The sequence below is a fragment of the Vigna unguiculata genome, chromosome 11 (genome assembly GCF_004118075.2).
Source record: "Vigna unguiculata cultivar IT97K-499-35 chromosome 11, ASM411807v1, whole genome shotgun sequence".
Classification (NCBI taxonomy): domain Eukaryota; kingdom Viridiplantae; phylum Streptophyta; class Magnoliopsida; order Fabales; family Fabaceae; genus Vigna; species Vigna unguiculata.
In genome coordinates, this window is record NC_040289.1 from 558,584 (window position 1) to 581,263 (window position 22,680).

The 22,680-nt window shown below is 28.3% G+C and overlaps 2 protein-coding genes across 4 annotated transcripts; both read left to right on the plus strand.

Moving 5' to 3' along the window:
* Positions 1 to 6,029: 6,029 nt before the first annotated feature.
* Positions 6,030 to 13,440, plus strand: LOC114168279 (protein FRA10AC1). The gene is made up of 11 exons (XM_028053032.1): positions 6,030 to 6,203; positions 6,299 to 6,366; positions 7,682 to 7,763; positions 8,353 to 8,436; positions 9,080 to 9,119; positions 9,778 to 9,823; positions 11,115 to 11,173; positions 12,097 to 12,164; positions 12,332 to 12,415; positions 12,500 to 12,564; positions 13,041 to 13,440. Exons 1-11 carry the CDS (start codon positions 6,148 to 6,150, stop codon positions 13,136 to 13,138), a joined length of 750 nt encoding a protein of 249 aa, XP_027908833.1. The 5' UTR covers positions 6,030 to 6,147; the 3' UTR covers positions 13,139 to 13,440.
* Positions 13,441 to 17,790: 4,350 nt separating this feature from the next.
* LOC114168407 (nuclear transcription factor Y subunit A-9-like) lies at positions 17,791 to 22,485 on the plus strand. 3 transcript variants are annotated; one of them, XM_028053201.1, is made up of 8 exons: positions 17,791 to 17,809; positions 18,048 to 18,122; positions 18,705 to 18,866; positions 19,470 to 19,576; positions 19,762 to 19,830; positions 20,909 to 21,073; positions 21,219 to 21,605; positions 22,199 to 22,485. In XM_028053201.1, exons 3-7 carry the CDS (start codon positions 18,722 to 18,724, stop codon positions 21,573 to 21,575), a joined length of 843 nt encoding a protein of 280 aa, XP_027909002.1. In that variant the 5' UTR covers positions 17,791 to 17,809; positions 18,048 to 18,122; positions 18,705 to 18,721; the 3' UTR covers positions 21,576 to 21,605; positions 22,199 to 22,485. The 3 variants fall into 3 exon arrangements, with proteins under 3 accessions (XP_027909002.1, XP_027909004.1, XP_027909003.1); XM_028053203.1 differs by lacking the exon at positions 17,791 to 17,809 and having other exon boundaries at positions 17,926 to 18,122; positions 21,219 to 21,601; XM_028053202.1 differs by lacking the exons at positions 17,791 to 17,809; positions 18,048 to 18,122 and adding an exon at positions 18,255 to 18,479.
* The last annotated feature ends 195 nt before the right edge of the window (positions 22,486 to 22,680 follow it).

The window sequence follows — 22,680 nt, forward strand, 5'->3', positions numbered from 1 at the left end:
TGAAATTCTCACCTACTAGCTTAGTTTTTTTTTTTTCTAAATGTGAAGAATTAAATTAGGGAAAGAAAAAACTTATCCATGTGAAATTGTAAATTTCTGACATAAGAAGCATACTAAGGTTTTTGACTATGTTAACGTTATGGTTACGTTGTAGGAAGAAATATACCTTGGTATTTGACTATGTTGCGTTACGTTTACGTGAGACTAAGAAATTTTGTCAGTAAAGATTAAAACTTTATCTTAAAAGATTTTTATTTTAATTAAGGGAAGCTAAAATGGATGAGGTCTAAAAGATAAGGTGAGATGAGTTAATGTGTTGGTTTTCTTATAAAAAAAATAAAAAATAAAAAGTAAAATTTTATTTTATTTATATTATTTAAACAATATAAAAATATAATCATATTATACTTAAATAATTAATGCTTATAAAGTAATTTTTAATTAAATATCAGTTATAATTAATTTATTTTAATGATAAGTTTAATATAATTTTAATTTATTTAATTAAATATATTAGTTAATTAATTAAATAAGTTAAGAAAACATTTACATAGTTGCATGTATTCTTAAAATAAAAATAAAAAATTAACACGCAGATGAAGATGGAAAATGAATTTGTTTCCGCAAATATTGTCAAATTGTTTCAAAAAAAGTTCATAAAAAATACTAAAACACTCATTTATTGTCTTGTTTGAATATGTATCTTGATTCTCATATCATTTTTATCTCAAATTACTAAAATATTCATAAAATATTCATAGTTAATTAGTTAGGTAACTTATAACAAACTTAAATTGATTGTGTTTGTAACTTTCTTTTTCTTTTGCCATACAACTTTTGTTTTTTTATTTTTCCAATTGTAAGTTATTCAAGATTTACAAAATTTACTTAGACAGTTACAATATTTTTTCTCTTATCACAATTTTTTATTGCACATTTTTTCAATATAGTTTCATTCAAATGGTGTATTACACAAATCTCAATCTTACTTGATCAAGAAAAAAAATAGCACACATTTGATTATTTTTACTCATTTTTTATATTTTTACTTATTATTTGTTGTCCAATGAGAGTATTTTACTCAAGGAATAACAATATGAGTTGGTTTACGCCATTTTGGCATCATGTCCCCTATTTGCTTTGTTTAATGGACTAAGTTTACTAGTGCAAGTTTAGTATTTCATGTCACACAGTTTACAGCAAATTCAAAGAAAAATGATTAAAAAAATAAGAAATGATATTTTTGTAAATAATTGGAACTTATTTATGTCAGACTATTGAGAGTCCGACATAAAATAGTTTCAACATTTACGTCGAACTAACATATGTAAATATTGAATTTTTACGTTGGACTCCTAACAATTTGACATAAAACAATTTAAAATTAGAGCTCCCAACTCCTTCCTCATGATTTTTCCCCAATTCCCTTCTCGTTTATTTCTCTAGGACAACAACAAAAACGACGATAGTGTTATTGCATGGTGTTTGCGAATGTTTTGGAGACCATTTTTGTCGCATGAATTGGTAGTTGTGGGTGTCTCATGATGGTAGACACTTTTCTCTGAATGCATTGAAGTTTTTGTGAGTCTAAGTGTATCACTCAAGTAAATCTATTATACCATTGAAAATGAAATATAATATTTTTTCGAGTTCTTATTCACAATGATGCATGAATGTCTCCATACATTTTGTACTTAATTTGTTTTTGTTTACTGCTTTATTTCTTGTACCCTAAAATTTTGCTGTATAAAATCTATGTTAAGTATTTGTCTAACGTAAATTTACATCACCTACATCAATGTCAGTGTCAGAGTGTTACCTAACGTAAAAAATCGTAAATATTCAATGTAAAAATTTATTTTGTGATAATGGTTGGCCCATGTAATATAATTACAGTAATATCTATTGTTTCTTATGAATGACACACAACATTTTTTTTAAAGATAAAAATTATAATATAATTATTTATTTAACTTTAATAAAATTATTTAAGTGGGCTCAAAGAATAAAAAAAATATTTTTAATGTTGGACACATAAAGAGAGGAAACAAATTAGAAGTGTGTTTTGTTTCATAAAATTAGGAGAAATCATAAAATTAGGAGAAACATGTGTTAGATAATTGCTCTTGGATTAGTAATTTTTACATATTAGAGTGTGACATATCATCATTTAAGGGAAGAGGAGAAATGAAGAAGATATAATGTATTGATGTTTACAATAATGGGATGCGTTGAGAAATAAATAGGGATGACAAATGAGTTCGTCTTTATAAATATTATTTGAACTAGTTTTAATTTTGATAAGATATTTTCACTTTAACTTTGTACGGATATGAGTTATACACAACTTTTAAATTAGGTATGGAGATAGAGATGAATATCTATATATTTGTCTCTTCCATATCTAATATCTGTCTTTATACTCGTATCAATCTCATTTTAAATTACTAAAACATTTTTAGTTTATTAGATAACGTCACAAACTTACATCAACGTTTTTACATTCCTTAGTTTCATAACTTATGGATAATATAGACATTTTATTATTTTTACCACTACTTGACATTTATCCATTTATTATTTGTACGGATATGAGTTATACACAACTTTTAAATTAGGTATGGAGATAGAGATGAATATCTATATATTTGTCTCTTCCATATCTAATATTTGTCTTTATACTCGTATCAATCTCATTTTAAATTACTAAAACATTTTTAGTTTATTAGATAACGTCACAAACTTACATCAACGTTTTTACATTCCTTAGTTTCATAACTTATGGATAATATAGACATTTTATTATTTTTACCACTACTTGACATTTATCCATTTATTATTTAGTACTCTTATTCAATATTTATACAATTATAATTTTTTCTTGATATTTGTCACTAAAGAGAAAATATGTATCATTTTGTCATTGAATTTTTTATAATAACATGTTTTCTTTTATGTGTTTTTCATTTTTTTGTCAAAAAAGAATATTTAGGTAATATTTTGAATAATAATGGAAAAGTGTGAGCGTGAGCATGAATATGTACGGATAGAAATAATCAAGATAAACAATTCATACAAAAACTTAAACAATTCATACAAAAACTCATACACATCGAGTATAAGAATACGGATAAGGATGATTTTTTACTTTTAGCTGAAGACGAGATTTTCAAATTTATTCAATAACATAACTTGACCTTAGATGGGTGCTTGCATTACCCTTGATGGGTGGTGTAGGAATAGTTAAAATGGTATCATGCCTTGGGTAATAATTATAATCATGACATTCACATTAATAATGATGTTATAGCTTCACTATTGTTTAGTAACATATAAATGAATTCAAATAGTGAGAATCTAAAGAAGACTTACATCGTTTGGCCTTTGGGATGTACATTTAGTTTTGCAGTAATGTTGTGTCATCCAATATTAGAAACACAAACCATATAAAGTCTAAGTTTATGATATATTAGTTGTTAACTTTTGGTGAAACTTGTTTACCATAATGCATAATTTTCTATCTCTATGACACCTTATATTTAGTCATGACATATGTGACTACATGCGAGTCTATCTATGTTCACATGCACGATGACATCTTTTATGATGCGATGAAGATGTAGGTAAACTAATTTTTATTTGCATTAACTCACCCTTGTATATTTTACATATCCATTATTCTTATGGTCCTAACTTTATATAAAAATAATTCTTTAGTAATAAAGTAAATTGATGTCTAAATAATAAATTTAACTTTATTATATAAAGAGGATTTCCTCTTTTGTGTCCACATTTCATAATATCAGTTTTACCCTTAATTATTTTTTATATGAAGAGGATTCCCTCTTTTGTGTTCACATTTCATAATACTAGTTTTACCCTTAATTATTTTAAAAATTAATTATTTTATAAATAATTTACTTTTAACTGTTATTCTAAAAACGTCTTTTGTCTTAAATCATTATTTTAAAAACCTTTTTTGTACATATCTTATTTTTCTAATTTAACATTTAACAACTATTTTAAAAATTAATTATATATTTGTTATGGATTTCAATTTAAATTTCTTGAAAATTAAAAAATGCAATCACATATCACATATGTGACCGTACTATCGTACTATGTGTTCGCTGATATATATAAAACATATGTATTGTATGTATAATATATAAATTAATAAAGAAGATTTTATTTTTTTTATACAATTTTTATCATTCTACCTTTCAAGTGACTATTTTACAAACAAAAATAATTGTTTACAAAATAAATAAGAAGTTATTTACAATAAAATTATAAAAGTGATTTATATTTAATTTTATAATTATTTGTTTTATAAAAAATAATATAATAATATTATTTTTTAAATTATTTATACTTTTATAAGAATACTTTTTTAATTTTTGTTATTATAAAAAATAAATAGGCATTTTGTCTTCAACAGGACATTTATAAACAATTATATATTTCTTTCATCACTAATACGAAAATAGTTATTCATCTTAGCTACCTTGAAAAGATCAAATATCATAAAAAAATATTTAAAATAATACAGTGTTTATAAATACAAATGAATAGATTTAGATCGGTAAAAACAGATGAATTAGTTTTAAAAGTATATCAAAATTTAATTTAGATCATATAGTTAAATGTTATCATTTGATAATTGTAAACAAATATTATTATCTTTTTGCTATGCATATTTGGACTTGGGTGTGGGTGTGACCCAACTTACCTTTACCTTTTCTTCTCCACTTCTATAAATTTCTCTTTACACCCATATACAAGAAACTTCTGTTTTAACATGGTACAATTCCGATTTTTGTTTTTTAGAAATAAAAACTATTTTGGAATTATGCAATTCATCAATAAAATGTGAATTCTAAATTATCTAATTTAAAAGACAAAAATAATATATAAATTGTACAATTTACAAAATATACATATTTTTTTGTTTTAAAAAACCTTTCAAATTGTATAATTTAATCTATTTTTTTCTTAATGTTATTCAACTTATTATAGTTATAACTTTTTTTCAAATCGATTTTTTTTTATATATTACTGTGCAGGAGGGATTTATGGAGATATAAGAAAGTGTTTTTTTCTTTCTGAAGTTTTCATTCAACTGTGTTTTCTCTTAAAAAAGTTGTATGTTTATGTTAATTAATTTCTTTTGTATTCTTCCGAGAAAATTTCGTGGTGTCATGAGAGAAATTATTATCTATATCCATATATAAAGATAATTTTTTTCTTTTGTGTTTCACATTTTAAAATATTAATTTTATTTTTAAAAAATATTAATTTTATTTTTGAAAATTAATCATTATTTTATGAATTTTTTTATAAAATTATCTATCTTTATTATTTTTTTCTTTTTTATTCATCGATATTTATTCTCTCATTTTTTTTATATATTTCATTTTATTTGTAATAAATAATTTATTTTATATATTAACTTAATAACATTATATTATATTTTAAAATATAAATAAAAAAATCATTTTTATATATTGTTATAAATATATACTAGCATAAATACAGGTGCTATCACGTCTATGTGTATGAATTTTTTAAATATGTATGATATTATATTAGTAGGTGATAATATTGTAATGTTATTAAGTTAATATATAAATTAAAATTATATTTATTAAAAATAAAGTGAAATATATCAAAACAAATGAAAGAATAACTATTGATAAATAAAGAAGAAGAGAATAAGTAGAGATAGCCGATTTTATAAAAAGTTTGTAAAAATAATGATCAATTTTTAAAAATTTAAGAAATTATTATATTTAAAGGGTAAAATTGATATTTTGAAATGTGTACACAAAAAGGAAAATCCTTTATATATTGTTTTATATATATATATATATATATATATATATATATATATATATATATATATATATATAACAATTATATATATAGATATATTTTTTTTTTATATTTAAAATTTAACATTATTTTAAAAATAATTATATATTTTTTATTAATGTTACCTTAAATTTCTATTAAATTTGTATGAAAGGGTTATTGGAGTTAAGGGCTCAAGAAGTGAGGAAACACAGTTTAAGGTTGTTTTGCCTTCCCAGGGAAAGGGCAAAGCAAAGGGAAAAAATTTCGATTGCTTTGCTTGTTGTCATAACCATGGCATCGTTTGGGTCCCTCAAATCCACCATTTTCGACAAAGAAGAGAGGAAACAGTGAGCACTGTTTTTTTTTTTCAATTGTTTGATTCATTTGGATTTAATCGAATTCTATTTTTGAAAACCTAACTGTATCCTAATCGGAATCGCAGGCAATATCAGTGGCATATTCGGGGCCTTAATGCATTCGATCGTCACAAGAAATTCATCAATGATTATGGTAATGTTTCTGCAACAAAATCTTTAATCATTTATTGTAATTATTATTATCATTTTTTTTTTTTTTTGTAAATTACGTGCTTTTGAAAAATGGCCTGTTTCGTGATGAATGTTTTTTCGGTTTGGTATAACAATTGTAGTTTTGTTTAGCGTTAATGGACAATAAGGACCTGAACATATTTATGGCTGTTGATGTGGTTGGTTCCTTAGAACAATGTCCTATATCAAATGGGTGATGAACAGTTTCCTCCACTGAGATGAAAGGAGGCTACAGTCATCCTTACACATGTTTAATTATGTTATGAAAGCTTTAATCATTTATTATTGAATACTTATATTACCTCTCTTAAAGATTAAATTAAAGTTCCTTCTAAGAATTTTCTGTTTCGTGATATAAATGGTTTTGTTTAGGGTTGATGGACTGTAAGGAACTGAACAAATTTATAGTTGCTTATTTGGTTGGTTCATCATAATAATGTCCTATAGCGAATGGATGATGAACAGTTTCCTCCACCGAGTTGGAAGGAGGCTACAATCATCCTGACACTCTTATTCAAATATGGATCTCATTTCTCTAAAGTGAAATGTGAGCAAAGTAATCTCGATTGTTGATGAGGAAATCAACTGTTGGTATACTTGTTATGGCTCACATGCATAAGAAATCATGAATGTGTGAATGTACTAACAGTTCATTTTTATCATTAGATTACCATAACTTGGTCACTTCAGAGGATCTGTATCTTTAAAAATACCCATCTTTACCCGTACCACCCATCTTTACCCGTACCACTGATTTTTCTTTTCTTACTAGCAAGTTCTGCTAATTCAGAGCAAAAAGAGAAGCGGTCAGGAATCTACAGACAAGTTTGTTTGTATTCTTCTTTGTTCCTTGTTTTGGTAATCAGAATGTGTTGGCAGCTTTGTTTTGTTTGTTTTCTGGGACCTGTTGGAAATTTGATTTAGTGATAAATAACCAATAAAACGATACCTTGATCGGAATTGCCTTTTGGATAATTTAATTTTCTAGAAAACTACAACGACATTGTTTAATTGGGGTAACTAATGCCAAACTAATAAGAATAGGGCTTATGCTATTGCTGTTGCCATTGTTGCCCCGATGGATGTTATCATTACGTAATGTACTGAATTATTTTCTGTTTATCTGCTTGTAGTTATTTATCATCTAGGTCCTGCTAGAGAATACTTCTGTTTTTTTGTGAAATTTCAGCTTAGTTTTTTTTTTTTTCTTTGGTTTAACCTTACTCTTTCCCATCTAGAATTTCTTCTTAGATTTTCTCTTTTTGTGACTACTACAGTTAATTTTTATGGAAAAGAACGACCTTCAAACTTGAAGTTGCCTATTAAAACAGATCAAGATACATTAAGAGAAGGATACAGGTAAGCTTGTTATATTGTCTTATTTAAGCTAAAGCTGGTGGGAGTTTCTTTCCTTTTGTTATATCGCTTGAAACTGTTGCCTTGGCTTAGTTTTTCTTCTCTTGTTTTACAATAAGAAATCAGCCTGCCCTCCTTATTTTTTCCAGTTAAATTTAAATTATTTTCCTTACTCTTCTTTTTCACATGTAATGGCTATCCCTTTTTTCTTCGGAATATCTTTTATGATAGAATCTACAACATTTCCATGTGCTTTCTTAAAACTTTTATGTGATTTTATCTAGCTATGCGAGTGAAATCATGATCAGTGGAGTACGGGAGGCCTTACTTATATTTAACCCTCGTATGAACTCAGCCTTTTCTTAACAAAAGCGTAATGGGTTTCTGTCATTTTATGTGTGTTCAACTCCATTGAAATTATTGTGAATCTGAATTTTTTACCCTACATAAGATACTTCCGAACCTTTCCTTGTGAAGATGAATTTCTTTTTTATTGTTGGGAACGAATTTACCTTCCTGCATTATCATCTCTTCTCTCAATTTGTTTATCTCTGTGTCAGAATTTTAATGTTGCTAATCCAAATATTGCAAGATTCATCCGGTCAGAGGAAGATGACATGAATCCATCGTGGGAACAAAGGCTAGTCAAGCGTTATTATGACAAGCTTTTTAAGGAGTATCCTTTGCAAACATGTCCATTATTTTAGTAGTACTATTTATATGGTAGGAGTGATGGTTTCTTCTATTTATTTATGTAATATTAGCATTTGGTTTTAATTTGAAGTTTGATGAAATTAGTTGGTTTTGGAATGCGAACAATGCACATGTAAGAGAACAAAGCACATGTAAGAGATTTAGAGATTTCTGTAGATTAGATTTTGCATCCAATTTATCAACTTGGTCCCTTTTCCATAGAGCATTTTATATAAAATAACTTATATGAAAGGAGTAAGAAGTTTATGATTGGCATTGCTTCTGACTCATTCCAATATCAGAATTACAGTTGTGGACTGCAGTCTAAGTACTTACCTGCATTGTTTCCTGTATATTTTAATCTTGTTCTCTAGTGTAAATTTTGTTTTCTTTTTGTTTTTTCCTAAAACAAAATCTGCAGTCTCTTTCTGAATTTTTATTTGATAAATCTTAGCTGACTTAATTTGTGAATATTATCCAAAAGTAGTTTTGGCCTGGAGTTTGTTGATGGGAAAATACTGTTATCTATTTGTTTTTATCATGGTTTGCAACTCTGCATTAACCAACTAATTTTACTGCTATTGAAATTTGTTGTACTTGTTTGCTTGTACCTTAATCCTTTCAAGATACTGCCTCGCTGACATGTCAAATTACAAGAGTGGTAAGGTAATTATTCATTACTTTTAGAATATATCTTCGTGGATTGCTAAATTTTGCAATCTTTTGTGCTTATTCTTGTGACTGAAACTCTAGTTTGGTCTTCAAGAGATAGGGTCAGTATCAATTGAGCCCCTGACAATTTTTTTGCGTCAGTTTACTTCCTGAAAGTTAATATTTCCATTCTGTATTTTTCCAGATGTAGCAAAGTGTACAGAAGGATTCAATCTATTGAGGGCTTGAATGATGCTGACCCTTTCTCTTTGGACATATAAAATAATGGTTTAATCATTTTATTTTAGTTTTGGTAAATCACTCTGGCACCTACGAGCAATAATTTTTGACCTATTTCTCTACCTTTTTGCCTGAACACATTGATGAGCTGCCAGTAGTCAGTAATCATTATACCTTATATTTTGCTGGCTCAACTATGTTCAAAGATTCCTGTTAAAAAGCATTGTAATCTTTCTTTAAAAGTATCAGAAGATATTTTGTGTTATTACTTTGTAAAGTAAACTGCTTAAAATTTTGAGGTAAAGACGAGGTGTTTTCTTCATATCTTTTTCATGGGGTGTTGGTGATCAAGGGGTTTTATGAAGTCTAGAAACACATTTTAAGCAGAGTACATCATTAATTATATGCTGATAAATTGCATTTTTCTTTTCAGATTGGCCTCAGGTGGAGGACAGAGAAGGAAGTCATGTCTGGCAAAGGTATTAAAAGTTCTTTCACTGGCTATAGCATTAATATAAATTTGGTAAGTACCCAAACACTTGCGGAACTCACCTCCAAAAGCTAGCTATAGGGGTATTAAAAGTTCTTTCACCAGCTATAGCATTAAAAAACTGCTTGATGTGGGACTTGGACACCCCGTAATACCCAAGATCCTATCAAACTGCTAGCAAGAAGAGAAACTTGTCGGTTAATTTTTAACGTCTAATTTATTTAAGCTTAATTTAGTTTCACTTCACCTACTTTGAACAGGCAATTAAATGTTATTCGTTAATTAATGTCTAATTTATTTAAGTTTAATTTAGTTTCACTTCACCTACTTTTAACTGCCTGTAAAATGTTATTTGTTTTATAAACTAATCTTCAGAGTGGCCAATTGTTTAACTGAACCCATTTAATAGAAAAACAGACACCCTTTCAGAAAAAAAAGAAATTGAAATGTGAAGTAGAATTTGCTGGCTTTTAAAGGATGCTTTATTAATGATATTACTTTCTTTGCGGACTTGTTGGCTTTGCGTCCATATCTTTAATTCTTTAAATTGTTGCAGAAATTGTTTTTTATTTAATTTTTAAAAAGAACAACCTGGGGAAGAAGAAACTTCTTTTAAGACATCAAATTTCAAAGTCCTAATCCACCTTCATTCTTGGGCCTGCAACAGATCCCCTGTGTCCTAACTTACAAAATGGTCTCTTCTGTGTGTCCACACCTCATCATCAAGCAAAGGATAGTATGTGGAAATGTAATACAAAACAGGTCTGGATGAGGGTAAATTACCATCCACTTCCATAAGATTAAGAAGCAGCTTTAGGATTACACTAAGTAACTCCGAAGTCAACACAGTTTTAGAACCACACAACCAGCTGTGTTTTCTACTTCACACAGGTAAAAAAGAAATCAGTTCTTTACTTTTAAACCAGCCGGCTCACTCATAGCAAAGTGCCAAGTTTAACCTTAAAATTGGAGATAGCATAGGTAAAACATAAGACTGGAAAGAACCTTTGAAAAGAAATTACTATCCTCCATGAGAGTTTGCTTTGCAAAAATATAGGAACAGAACATCACAAAAGATTTATAATTTTTTTTTTAAATATACCGAGTGCTGGATAAAAGGTGACTCAAGACAAGGGACAATACAGCTCTAAATATTTTATATTTACTAAATCTGGGTTCAAACTTTGTCCACAATAGAGTGATAAAAAAGTAGTTGTTTTCATTTGTTCTGTTTGGAATCCTTCTCAACCTTAAAATTGATTGGTTATGTAACTGTGCAGGCCAGTTCATATGTGGTAACAAACATTGCAATGAGAAAGATGGTTTAGCAAGCTATGAGGTAAGCATTTTATGCTGATAACTAAACAATTGGCTTTGAGTAGTCTAATTGCGTCAATTGATCCTACCTAGTAGGTAAAGGATTTGTTATTTCATTTGTTTTGTCTTTGTTTTGGATTGTGTTATGCTGTTTACTATGTTTGGTTTCAGTGCAACTGTTTTGGTTCAGTGTATACAGGTCATAAATAATTAGAAAGAGAAACACTAATTACACACTCTCAACTAAACTCTTTATCATTGACTGAAATTTATTGGGGATCATTACATTTGTGGGTTCTGTCCCAATTTCTTTAGTTCTACTTACAGTAGTGCTTCTGATAAATTTCAACCAATGATAGTGTGAAAGAAATGTGTTCATAAACACTCTTCTAATTAGGATTAGGAATAATATGTTTGCTTTATTATACACATTATATCAATATAAATGTTGAATCCATTGGTGTAGTAAAAATATGCATTTTTCAGCATCATGGCTAGTTTTTGTGCAAGTGCCTTAGTTCATTGTATCATGCTAATTTAATAACCCGGAAGAGAAACACTAATAACACACTTTCAGATACACTCTTTAATTGGTTGAAACGAACTGGGAATAATTAAATTATTTGGGTCCCGCTTCCAATTTCATTAGTTCAACTTATAATTTTGTGATTCTTAATAATTTTCAACCAATGATAGTATGTTAGAACACACCTCTACTTATGAACATTATATGTTTGATTTATTCTATACATTCTATAAGTATAAATGTTGGATCCGTTGAGATGTGTTTTTCTGTGTATGTTTATATTTTCTTTCTCTCTCAACACACTTCTTGGTTGATTATTCTATTAGCAGCTTTGTTTATGTTTGAGGGCCAAGGAGATTAATTTGTGAATATCTCATCACGTGTTTCCACTCCTTTTTTCTATTTGCTTCATATTACAGGTGAACTTTTGTTACTTTGAAGCTGGAGAAAACAAACAAGCCCTAGTTAAATTGGTAGCATGTGAGCGGTGAGTCAGTGTGTGCCAATGCTGGTTTTGTGTATATGCCATTGTTTTTCTTCCATACTGAATGTTAGTACCTGTGCTATTAAGGACTTTGTGTGACTTTTTACTCATTGAAGGTTATGCAAAAATCAACTTTGTCTTTCATTTTTTTCTTGGTTATTTTCTAATAGATGTGCATGCAAACTCAACTACAAGAGGCAGAAAGAAAAGGAGCAGTTAGAAAAAAGGCAACAAGATCAAGATAGACGAAAGAGGTAAGAACAATGCTCTCCCAAATCATACTTCTTTTTTCCACTTTTTGGCTAGAAGACGTGGAGATTAAGTTCTTTTATTTACAGGAGTCGTTCAAAGAGTGATGATGATCTAGATGATTACGAAGAAAGCAACGAGAGAAGGAGAAAAGGTTTGAACTTGAACTACCTTTATAAGTTTATTGCCAGTTTTACATATTGGCATGAAAATCTGTGTTTTCGATTTATAATTTCTTAATGTTGAAGAATCGACTTGGATAATTTATCATTTGTATGAGAAAGATTAGAGAGTTTTCCCATATGTATAGCAGAGTCCAGTTCCTTCAGAGTGTAAAGCACCTGTGCTCACCTTTCAACCAAAAGAGAAATAATAGAATGCTAAGCCTCTTTCCCTCTATCAACCAAAAGAGAAATAATAGAAATAATTTCCCTCTGATTTGAATGGTGATTCTAGGGAAATTTGGTTCATCTGTGTTTAAGCATGATGGATAAAAGCTCACTGTCTGCTCGACTTGCTTCTCTGTTGCTCCATCCAAATGTTTGCAAAACCTTTATATGCTTCAGAAATCTTGTCCTTAAATTTAATTGTATGTTACAAACTTAGACTTTCTTGACCATGTATTTACAGGCAAAAAGGCTTTGACTTCATCCAGTGATCGTAAAATTGATGGTGATGATGATGATGATGATAACTTAGATGAGTTTCTTGAGGGTATGTTTCCTTGATCTTGGCTTATTGACTGTCACAACTTAAAAGTGCTTCCGTGCATCAAAGCTGAGCAAACAGAAAAAGGATAGGGTTGCATGTGTATAGTGTTGTGTCTGAATAATGAAAATTGCTTAGCAGAATGATCTGCTTTATGATCCTAATCTCTAAACTCTAAATCCTAAACCCTAAATCATTTATAATGGATAAAAGTTTGTTGTTTGATGTATTTTTAATGAAAAGAGCATGCAGCAGCGTATTTTGATGTTATGGTTTTTGTATGTGACTTCAAAATATGATAAAATTTGAAGTATGTCATGTTATAATGGTTTGTGCATGAAGTGTATGATGTTGTATCACTAGGATATTCATTCATTAAGATTTTTCCTCTCAATTAGTTTAAGCTAAAAAGTTTATTAAATAAAACCATCAAAGCTTAAAGATTTTGCAATTATGGTATAAGATGTTGAACACATATAAAGTAAATGGGAGAAAACTTAACTCCTGATTTATTTTCTCTCTTTATACATTCAACTTTTTGTTTTTAAAAAAACACTTTTATTTTATTCTCTCAGCCCAAATTAAATATACAATTATTTTACTTTTTTTATTATAAAGAAAAGGACATTACATTCCATCCATAAGAAACAATAGATACCACTGTGATATTTGTTCTCAACAATCAGAACTATTTTATGAATTTATTTGAATATTTTGATGTTTGTAAATAAGAAGGTCGTTCAATATTTTTATTTTTGTTGAACTAAATGGGTTTTCTTCAAAGTGAACACTTAACATTTGTTCAATGAAAATTAATTTCCTTCATTTCCTTTCCTAACTTAAATTTGCTCATTTTTTCCCCCATTTTCTCAATGAATTGTTTGTGGAAAGCTCTTCTACTTTCTCTTTTTGTTGAGTGAAATGTTCTTTTGGCCAATGAATGCCTTTATATTTGACTTTTCTTTGGATTAAATATGTTTTTGGTCCCTTAACTTTCATTTAATTTTGGACCAATTTAGTACTTTATCTTTCGAAATACGTGAATTTAGTCATTTTAATCAAATTTTGTTAGGTTTATTTGATATTTCATAAACATTTTAGAATTGTATCTGAGTTATTTATATTGATTGACACATTTTTTGTTTAATGTTAAGTTAAATATTATTATGAAACGTATTTAATATGTCAAATAAACTTAACAAAATTTGATTAAAAATATTAAATCCACGTATTTTGAAAGATGGAGGACTAAATTTGTTTAAAGTTTCAAAATGGACTAATTTCAAACTTCAATAAATATTAAAGATAGAAAAACATATTTAACCTTTTTTTTAAGTCTTCTAGTCTAAATTCAAAAATGAAAATTTTCATTAAATAATTTATGACACTTCGTAATGCAAAACATCTTATTAAAACCTATTTATAAGTTTTCAGGTGTACTTTACTTTTAAACTCAAATAGATAAATGTCCTAAAAGTAATATTAACCAGAAAAAACTTACATATTATAAAAATGTACTCAAATATTTAAATGGAAATGTTATATATTTATTTTGAGTAAACATAAATCAATCTAAAATTAAAATTGTGATCATAAAAAGGATTACTCTAAGTCGTTTTGACTTAATTCTTCGTTGATCCGTACAAAATAATATATGATTTCAATTGTTTTTTCTTCTCATAGTTTTCATTTTTGTTAAAAATGATCGATATAATTTTGTTTGTTAAATTGATGTTCACACGATTTACAAAAAAATATACGAGAATATTATATACAATGGTATGATCATAAAGTAGTTGGAGTCATACAATGTCACATATTTATAGTGTCTCGTTATAACAATTGAGATGATATTGACATCAATTTATCACACACGAAACTATTAACTTCTTTTAGAAAAAGAAAAACTATATTAAAACAAAAATAAAATAAAATATATCATTGAATAATTTCAACAAAATTTAAAAAAAAATTAAATTGAAAAGATGTTTAATAATATAAATTTATAATAATGAACATATTTTTTCTTTTGTGTTTATATTTCAAGATAACAATTTTATCTTTTAAAATATAATTATTTATTAAATTTTTAAAAATTTATAAATTTGTTTTATAAAATCTTTTATCTCTATTCTTCGTTTTTTTTCAATTTATCAATCATTTTTCTTTCATTTTGTGTGATATATTTTACTTTATTTTTAATAAATATAATTTTATTTTATATATTAACTTATTTATTAATATAATATTATGTTGCAGTGTTTTATAAAATATTGTCTTATAGATTCCGAAATTCGTGAGATAAAATGGACTATAAACTAATAAAACATCGTTTTGTGAGTCTTTACTTAAAATAGAAACCCTTTAAAATAAAGTTTTTGATTCCTTCATGACTAGATTACTAAGTATCATGTAACCAAACAAATTCGGATTAAAAACAAGTTTTGTTTGGTTTATGGGAAAAAGAAAGAAATAATATATTATGCAGTGTCTGCCGTTTCGTCGCACACTGTGTTGTATTAAGAGTGTCGTATATTTTAACATATGCATTTTACGATAACTACAACATATAAGTAACTATTATAGTATTTCATTTTTCAAAGGATAAAACGTGTTTTTCTTCCCATAAAAGGTCTCAAATTCGTTTTTTTTTTAATTTCATTTTAATTATAAAATTAAATATGTTTTTAATTATTATCTTTTATTCAAAATTAAAACTTCATATACAATTTAATTCTCAAACTTTAAATGATAAATATAATCTACTAAGTTATAATAAGTTAGTATTGCAACAATAAAGTTGAATTGATTAGAGCTATTGATTTAGGTAAATGCTTTATTTTTCTATTAATGATTTTATTTATTTATTTCTTTCTTATTTTTTCTCGATAAAAAAAATTGATAAATTAGATTACAGTGAAAAGGTCATTTTAGAAAAATCATAAATAATGTTTTATTGTTATCCTGGTATAAAAAATGAAGGCTTTTTAATATAAAATATAAAATTTTAGGTTTTTTTGTGAGTGAAGAGTGAGTAAGCTAAGAGAGTTTAAGATGGTGCCACGTTTCTTTGTCGTTTAGTGAACACAACACTCACCGAAGAGGTTGAGAAGTGCAACTAACACGTGCCTCATGCACGTGTCTTCCCCTCCTTCATTTTCTCCGCAAAACAACAAAATTCTCACAAATTTCCAAACTCTGCAATGCCAACTGCAGTTAGTTGCCATTATCATATTTAAATGCATGTCTCTCTCACTCTCCAGACAAACTATTCAAACAAATATTTAATATATATTTTTAGTTAATTATGTTTTTTTATCTCTTAATTTTAAGGGAATTTTAAAATTAATTTTTTTAAAATTTTTTATACTAATTTAATTCTTTATTTTAAAAAATACGTAGATTTAATTTTTTTATTATATTGTATTAAGTTTATTTGACGTTTTAAATATATTTTATAATAATATTTGAGTTAACATTGAAGTAAAAAAAGATATCAAACGATGTAAATAATTCAAATAGTATCATAAAATGTGTTTGAAACATCAAATTCACACATTTTTAAAGGTGAATGACTAAATTTATCAAAAATTAAAAAATAACCTAGTCTAAATTTCACTAAAATTTGAAAAAACAAAAATATATTTAATCCTATTTTTTAACTCAAAAATCAAACATTGAAATAAAAAAAACTACTCGTGTGGATAAAATATGTTACATTCGCAAATATTCATTATTTATAAAATTAAATTAAAATTAAATTATAATTTTTTAGATTAAATTTAATTAAAATTACAATTTAATTTATATTTTAATAAATTTAATTTGGATTATATTTTATATTTTTTAATTTAATTTTATGTTTTATTTTAAAAACTTATAAATTATTTTTTAAAATACATATAAATTATTTTACAAATATCTTTTAAACGGATATCTAACATATAATTGTTCAGAATAAATAATTGTGTATTCATAGACAACTCAACAAATTATCATCCTAAGTTAAATATAATTCATTGATGAAATTATTTAACTACTAAAATTCATTAATGGTAATAATTTATTATAAAACATGTAATTAAACCATGACCTAACATGAGATGTGGTTTTTCCTTTTATACTAATCCTAATTAAATTTAGTATAGGTAGAAGGGGACACGTGGATGGGTCTTCGTGGTGGGGCCACGCATGTTGTTCGTGACTGCAACACGTTGTGGAATATATACAGGTGTCACAGTTAGGTGAGACTTTAATTATTATATATTTTAATATTAGTTCACAACTTTCTTTTTTAATATTTTTTTATTTTATTATTTTATCACCATAATATAAACAATGTTATTCTCTTACGGAATATTCTTTTTACTACAATAATATATGAAGATTAAACCAAAGATTTTCCATACTCTTAATCAAATCTAAATGACAATTATTTTTTTTAATATTGATTATAGTAAAAGTATAAGATTTGTGTATTAGCTAAGAATAATAAAGCATAGGTATTTTAAACATTAAAAAAAATGAAAATTTAAAGTACTAGTTCATATTCTATATTGAGCTAGGTTACATGAAGATGAAGCTAGATATACTTTTCAACAATGTTTCTTCATAAGTCTCATTCTATAATTGAGAAAAGGTGCAATTTTTGTCAACACATCATTGTTCTTACATTACACTCAAGTAATTAGGTAATGCAGGTTTCATTTTTTATTACATTTTCTCTTAGTTTTCTTCCAAAGGGGAAACATCAGACACTGACAAAGACCTTTGCGTGCAGTAGAAATAAAATATATTTCTTACATTTTCATCTCAGACAACAACAAAAAATTGTTTATTTATTTATTTATTTATTTCCTTATTATTCGTAAAAGTTAATTCTCATTTTCATCACTGCATCATGCTCCATTGTCTCTGATGAGGTTGCAGACTTAGACAAAGAAAAAAGAGAGAATGGGTCTCATCTTAATGCAATTCGGATTCTGAAAACTGAAGCTTTTCATAGTAAGTTCTTCTTCTGAAGTTCCAACCTTTATTCTCTCAAGTCACAGTATCTCTATTTTTTAATTCAAAGTTGACTTTAACAACTTTCCTGAGGGTGTTTCTCTGTTTTGCTGGTTTGTTTGTTTTCGTTTTCTTCATGATTGATGTTTGGAAAATTTTGTTTTCAGCGTGTGTTAGGTTGGGAAGAAACCATGGGGAAGGAAATTTTGATTTTTGAGTTTTCAATGAAAAGGGGTAGTCAATAGCATTACTTTTTGTTTTTCCTTTTACAGTATAGGATTCCATGCTAGGTACAATCCCTAATCAAGAACAACAGAACTTGATAAAGCTCAAGTCTTTCTGGATTTTGAGAGGAGGGTAAATCTTCAAAGTTGTTTCAATTCAGTTATAGATTCATTTTCACAGCATGCACTTTAGTCTCAGCATCATTAATCTTTTCCAGCTCTGTAATGGAGTTAACAGATTGAGATTTATTTGATCCTGAGTATCTTCTTTTCTTTTATGGCATGTTTTTTTTCAATTTGATTGTGTTCTTGTGCATCCATGGTTTTTGAATTTTGTTGTATCTTTGTGTGGTTCCAGGGAAAATTTGTTCTAAGATGCCAGGAAAACCTGACACTGATGATTACGGTGAGCAGATCCAGTTTCATCCTTGGTGGCGCGCAGTTGGGGAAAATGCCTCCAAATCTTCTTCAGCTGATCAGTTAAATGGTTCTCCTTCACTGCCTGGAACTGATAAGACTGGTGCCTCTCTATGATGCATTTAAATTTCAATTTGTGTCACATATCCGTGTACATATTTCACACATATTCCATATTCGATACACATATCATTCAGATACATGTTATATTCAATACACATATCATTCAGTACCTGTTATATCTGATACACATATCATTCAGATACCTGCTATATCCGATACACATATCATTCAGATATCTGCCATATCCAATACACATATCATTCAGATACCTGCTATATTCGATACACATATCATTCAGATACCTGTTATATCCGATGCACTACACATATCATTCAGATACTTGTTATATCCGATGCACTACACATATCATTCAGACACCTGTTATATCCGATAAACATATCATTCAGATACTTGTTATATCCGATAAACATATCATTCAGATACTTGTTATATCCGATAAACATATCATTCAGATACCTGTTATATCCGATACACATATCATTTCGATATCTGATATATCCAATACACATATCCTTCATATACCTTTTATATCCGATACACATATCAAATACGTTATATTCGATACACATATCAAATACGTGTTATATTGGTGTTATACTGATAAGTTTCTTGTTGGCATCAGGTGGTAAAGAGTACCAAAACATCAAACATGACTTGACTTCAATCTCATTTACCATGGACAAATACCTTGCTCCCACTCCTCACACAGAATTTGTTGGTCACTCAGTTGTAAGGCCTTTAAAATTACTTTTTGTAAGATAGTTAGGCACAGAGAACTTTTGTCACACACTGCATGAACCTTTCACTCACAGTTGAGTTTATAGCTCCTTAATCTCTCACATATTATGCAATTTCTTTTGCATCTTTAAGGGCTTAAAAATTAAGATTATAAGCTTCCTCAATATGTGATGCAGGTTTTAACATCTCCTTATTCAGATGCACAGTATGGTCAAATATTGACAACTTATGGCCAACAAGTTATGGTATGATAAGTTGCAATTTTCTGTACAATATTTGAGAAAATCCCATCTATTTTATCCTTTGCTCCTGTGAAAAGTGAACATGTTTATTAATGTTTTTGGTGTCAAGGGGGTGGATATTTTGTGCACCTATATTTGTGCATAACAAGCTTATTTATAAATTAAAACATTATTAGGTCTGTTAGAGAAAAAAGGTTGATATAGATAAGTAGTAGTTTGGCCCCTTGCAGGGACAAGTAATGTGCTTGTTTATTTTTCAGTAAAAAGAATACTTTTTTTGGATTTTTAATGATTTTGTGTCTCTCTAGCTATAGGTGAATTGATATTACTACTTGTAAGCATTTTCTCTTTTCTTTTGTTCTTAATATGGTTTATAAGTATTTAAGTAATCATATATCAGTAGATTAAATACGCTTTTAGCCCCTAAAATTTGGCGTGAAATTGAAATTTGTCTTGTTCTGAACTTTGATACATATTTGTTCTCAAATTTAAAAAGTAAATGAATATACTCATTTTAACCCAACAACGTCAACTTTTTCTTTTAGGTCTTAAACGTTCTAGACTAACATTTAAGTTGGAATGTGTTAAACGATGTTCTAAACTAACATTTAAGCTGGAATGTGCCAAATGGTGTAAAATGCTAAAATGCTAGCCTAGAACACCATTTAACACGTCAAAAAAAGTTGACGCATTTAGGTTACAAAGATTATATTCATTTAGTTTTTTAAGTTTAAGAACCAAAATGTATCAAAGTTTGAGATAAGGACGAAATTCAATTTCGTGTCCAAGGTTAGGAACTAAAAACATATTTAACCCTATATTAGTTTCTGGTTTTATAAATTGATCATGCAATTTAATCTAATTCATTTTCTCTTTGTTATGAACTTTTTATAAAAAAATTATTTGCACATCTTTTCATGATTGTGTGCCATTAAAGAACATCACTTTTGCATCTAAATCTAAGTTCAACCTCCCTTTCCTTCCACTCTTTTTCCTGAGACTTCTAATAATATTCTTGTTGAACCAAGTAATTGCAATGCTACTTCATTGCTAGTCCTAACAGATACTGGTATGCTGCTAGATAAACCCTCCATTGTATGGAATGCATCAAGCTAGAATGCCTTTGCCACTTGAAATGGAAGAGGAACCTGTTTATGTCAATGCAAAGCAGTATCATGGTATTTTGCGGCGAAGACAGTCACGTGCTAAGGCCGAGCTCGAAAAGAAAGTAATCAGAAACAGAAAGGTATGCTTCATATTCAACTTATTTACTGGTAAGGTGCTTGTGAATGTTCTGTATTCATTCATATAGTTTTATCTCAAGTTCTTGCCATTGTTGTAGAATTGGTCATTTTCAATGGCCTCATAGGTGTTTCATTCATTTCTTGCAGCCATACCTGCATGAATCGCGTCATCTGCACGCCATGAGAAGGGCAAGAGGCAATGGTGGTCGATTTCTGAACACAAAGAAGCTTGAAAATAAGAGTTCTAGTGTCACTTCTGAGAAAGGCAACAATAGTGGTGCAAACCTGTCAGCAAACTCGTTTAACACTCTGCATAGGCTCACCAACAATGAGAATCTAGGCTCATCAAACATGGTTCAGGACATGCACAGAGTGCAGAGTTTGAACAATGGTTACCATAATGGAAATGGTCTTACAGCACTGTACCTTTCACAAGTGAATGGAAAAAAGGAGGGAGGAGACTACTTTGGTAAAGAGAGAGACCCTCTTGGGGCTTTCAAATAGCACTTCCCTCTGCCATACAGCAACAGTTAGGTACCAGACAAAAAAAAAACAATATATATATACATGGGTTAAATATGTTTACTGTCTCTAAATTTTGACATAAAATTGAGATTTGTCTGTCTTAAACTTTGATATAGTTTGGTCCCGAAATGTTAATAATGAATAGATATAGTCTTTCTAACCTAATGTGCTAAACTTTTTGTCATGTCCAATGACTTTTTATGTTAACATTTGAGTTGTTTACGCTGTTCGATACATACTAGCTTAAATGTCAGGCAAATATGTCGGTTGCTTGACACATACCAGCTTAAATGTCAGGCAAAGATGTCGTTTAACATGTAAAAAAAAATAATAATATTTGGTTAAAAGAATTATATCTATTCATTTTTAAAGTTTATGACCAAAATATATTAAAGTTTGAGACAGATGAATTTCAATTGAACATCTAAGTTTTGAGACAGGTTTAGTTGAAACTTTGGTCTTTAACCGAGATTAGTTTATGCATGATAATTTTAGCTTATGGAGAAACTGGTTTCAATCTTTTTCAGTCCCAGAAGTGGTTATAGAAAAGTTTTGTTTGTTGAATTCTTCTGATGTCTCATGTGAGGTTTGATATTTTGCAGGTGAAGAAGGGCTTAATCTCATCCAACTTATGATGCTGTGTTGAAGGCAAATCATTCTTGGCTCAGTTAAGTGGTGAGACCAGTGTCATGGTGTACTCTATTCCTTCTTTGGTCTCTCCCTTTGCTTTTGTTTTCTCTTTGCATCTCCATTTGTTAATGGGATGACAAAGAAAAAGAAAAAAATCACTTTGGTTTCAGAACTCTTTTATGCTTCAAACTATGTGACAGTTGATTAAACTGTGAAGTGATTTAAGACATATATGCTGCACAAAACCTTAAAAACTTTATCTGTTTTGTCCTATATTTTCTTTGACATTGTTATGCTTAAAGTTTGCATGAGTCATTTTTTGGATCTTGTGGGCAAGTGCTGAATGGGAATCAGATTTGGCTATTTCGTTTTGCACCCCCTGGTTTTCTCCCTTCACCTCCATGGGGTGGGTAAAAGACAAAACTGTCCCCATTGATGTCACCCCCTTGTGGTT